The sequence below is a fragment of the Meleagris gallopavo genome, chromosome 3 (genome assembly GCF_000146605.3).
Source record: "Meleagris gallopavo isolate NT-WF06-2002-E0010 breed Aviagen turkey brand Nicholas breeding stock chromosome 3, Turkey_5.1, whole genome shotgun sequence".
Lineage (NCBI taxonomy): Eukaryota > Metazoa > Chordata > Aves > Galliformes > Phasianidae > Meleagris > Meleagris gallopavo.
Window position 1 is genome coordinate 14,229,055 of NC_015013.2, and position 2,846 is coordinate 14,231,900.

The window sequence follows — 2,846 nt, forward strand, 5'->3', positions numbered from 1 at the left end:
GGCGTTCTCCGCCCTAAGGCCGTGTCCGCCCTCCCCCCGGCCTCAGCGAGGAGGGCACGGCCGCTGCCCGATGCCTCAGGGACGTGTTGGTGCCGGAGGGCCCGGCCGGGCCGCGAGGTGCTGCTGGAAGCCCGGCTCTTCCCACCTGAGGCCGGCCCCAAGATTCAAAGAGCTCTTTATAAAGCATCTCACAGCATACACGCGGTGCCCCGAAGGCACTAAATTTCACAGATAAAAGGAGGATAAAAAGCACGTGGGCACCTGACAGGATTTTAAATCAAGTCCAATTTCACAGTATGGATGCATTTGCAGAGGGAAACCTTCAACCATGCTAACTCTGTTACCTGGAGTGTGACATCCAAGGGGTCCACTACATGTGTGAGCTGAAAACCCTCAGCAGAAACCCGTCGATGCCTCTGATCCTCACTGGCCATTAATCCCTGGAAGCAGCTCTGCTTTACTTACAATTTAAGAAAGAAAAAAACCCTGCAGCAGGGATGCAGCTTCAGCCCCGTGCAGACCAGGAACTATGTGATGGGTATGTTCAGCCAAGCTGGGCCGGGCCACTCAGCATTCCCTCAGTAAATGAAACCACTACAACTTGGAAGGCTGTGTTGACACTGCAGCCAGAACGCTGCACAACACAGACTTCAATTCCAGTAGTCTATAGCAGTCAGCTCCCCAATGCCCTCACCTGGGCTCTGAACAGTCGTGCCTGGGGTGCCAGCCTCGGTCAGGCAGTGCATTTCTAGTTACTGGTGCTTCAGACCCCATGAGATCAGAGCCCAGCCTCACTGCTTCCTCCAGCCCCCTCTTCTCTCTCTGAGAAAGGACTTTCAGGACTCATTTTGGGATAGCTAGACTTGGAGCAGGCCTAAGAGCCAAAACAAACACTTTTTGGACTTATGCTATGAATTCATTATGATTTCAGTACCGTAACATCCACCCACTAGTCTATGACCTGCCAAATGTGCTTTGGCCTTAAAACGATACAAGCATTTACTGAGCATATTTGAAGTCTTGACAATTCATCCCCATCTCCTTCGAGCAGTACTCAAAAGCATATCCTTTCCCCACCAAACTGAAAAAGGGGCTGCCGCTACTTCAGCAGGGCAGCAGTTTTCCCGGAGTGGCTGAATTGGACAGCGCTGAACGCAAACTTAAAAACAACTGTTTGTGTTGCTTTCCACCTTTTTCTGTTAAGTGCCCAATGAAAACCTCACGTCTGTTTCAGCAGTCTATCTGCATTGTAAGTACCTATCTTCCAGCCCTTTCTTCCTCTTTGCATGAGAGGCCATCTATAGACCAAAAACCATAGAGCTCCAACACAATGGCTTGGTTGCATAAATACGGGGCTGATTTTTTTTTAAAGCAGACATTTATCAAAGGGGCAAAATGAGATTACCTGCACTTAGATATAGCTGCTGCAAATGAGGGTACTCCAGTGCCACTCAAGGAAAGTCTGTGTTCTGGGATTGCTGCCTTTCAGCAACAAGTGGCACATCTGTGTTCAAGATGTGCCTCACTGCCTCCTGACAGTCGCACAGAAATTCAGATTTTCTTTCCACAAAAGCTCCAGTTGTGACATTTCAGTTTGCTCCTTCAGTAAAACGGCTGCCAACCCCTTTCCCCAAGGCCTTCAACCGCCTTACAGTATGCAGCTTTGGAGAGATGCAACCCTACAGACACTAACCCTCAACTGCTGCCCTGGTCCCTGCTAACCCCACTCTAAATCTCACTGGGGAGGGTGGGGGGAGGCAGGAAGAACAGGTTCCATGTAAAAATTATTCCAACACCTCCTATTGTCCCAAGCCCCTGGTGAATGTTCTATGGTTTTTATCTAGCACTATTGCTATTATTTCTATGAGTTGAGTTAAGCTGCCTTGCCATCAGGCCTGTAGTTTGCGAGGAAGCCTACCAGGCCCTACGAGCATTCAGCATCCTACACTCTAGCAAGGAGGGTCTGAGAAGAAGCACACCAGAACATTCGGCTGGCCAAGAACAAGAACCTCCCCCTCACCCCCTTCTTTAAGTCACGGTCAGGCATTATTATGTTATTATTTCACAACACACAATTTGAAAACCAGATTGGGCCAAGGAGAAAACCAGAGAAAGCCAAGCCTTGCGTGGGGGGCTCTGCTTCAACAGCTAGGAAGTGGGGAAGGGCTGAAGGGGAGGGGAAGAGGAAGGAGCGGAGCGCGGCGTTACCTGGGTGCGGTGGCGGCCGAAAACCTCTTCCTCCTCCTGGTCCCCGCACAGGGCCCTCCGCAGGCGTTCCAGGTGCTCTCGCAGCGTGACCCGCTGGTGGAAGGAGAAGGCCGGGTGCAGCGAGGCCATGGTAAAGAGCAGGAGCAGCTCCTCCTGTGCACCGAAGCCCAGGCCCTGGGCGGCGGGGAGAGGGCCCTGTCCGTTCTCTCCGGCCCCGTCCATCACCACCACCACTTCCTCCTCATCCTCGGCTCCCTCCTCCTCGGCGGCACCCGCCCGGGGCCGCCGCGCCGGACAGCTCTGCAGGATGGAGTCCACCTGGGGCAGGAGGCGGTGCAGGCGGCCGGCGGCCTCGCGGTTCTCGGAGCCCAGCAGGGCCAGGTAGACGATGAGCTTGGAACGCACGGCCGGATCGCGGAAGTCGCCCAGCTGGCCGGGGTCGCTCAGCCCGTTGGCCTTGGCCTCCGAGTCGCGGAGGCAGTGGTAGTCCTTGCGGGCCAGGTCCTCCAAGCAGGAGCCCAGGAAGCGCAACTCCAGCGGGTTGCACAGGTCCAGCAGCCCCACCATGAACTCCAGCCGCTGCGCCGAGCCCAGCACCAGCCCGAACCACTCGTACACCGTTTCCTTGTCGGTGCGGG

At 54.6% G+C, this 2,846-nt stretch overlaps 1 protein-coding gene across 1 annotated transcript in view; it reads right to left on the reverse strand.

Moving 5' to 3' along the window:
- Positions 1-2,841, reverse strand: part of ZCCHC2 (zinc finger CCHC-type containing 2) — a gene marked incomplete at its 5' end in the record, with an annotated part of 41,197 nt that extends 38,356 nt beyond the window's left edge. The window contains one exon of the mRNA XM_010708427.2: positions 2,209-2,841. Within this exon, the coding sequence (XP_010706729.2) occupies positions 2,209-2,841 (633 nt within the window). The remainder of the gene's footprint in view (positions 1-2,208) is intronic.
- Between the last annotated feature and the right edge of the window lie 5 nt (positions 2,842-2,846).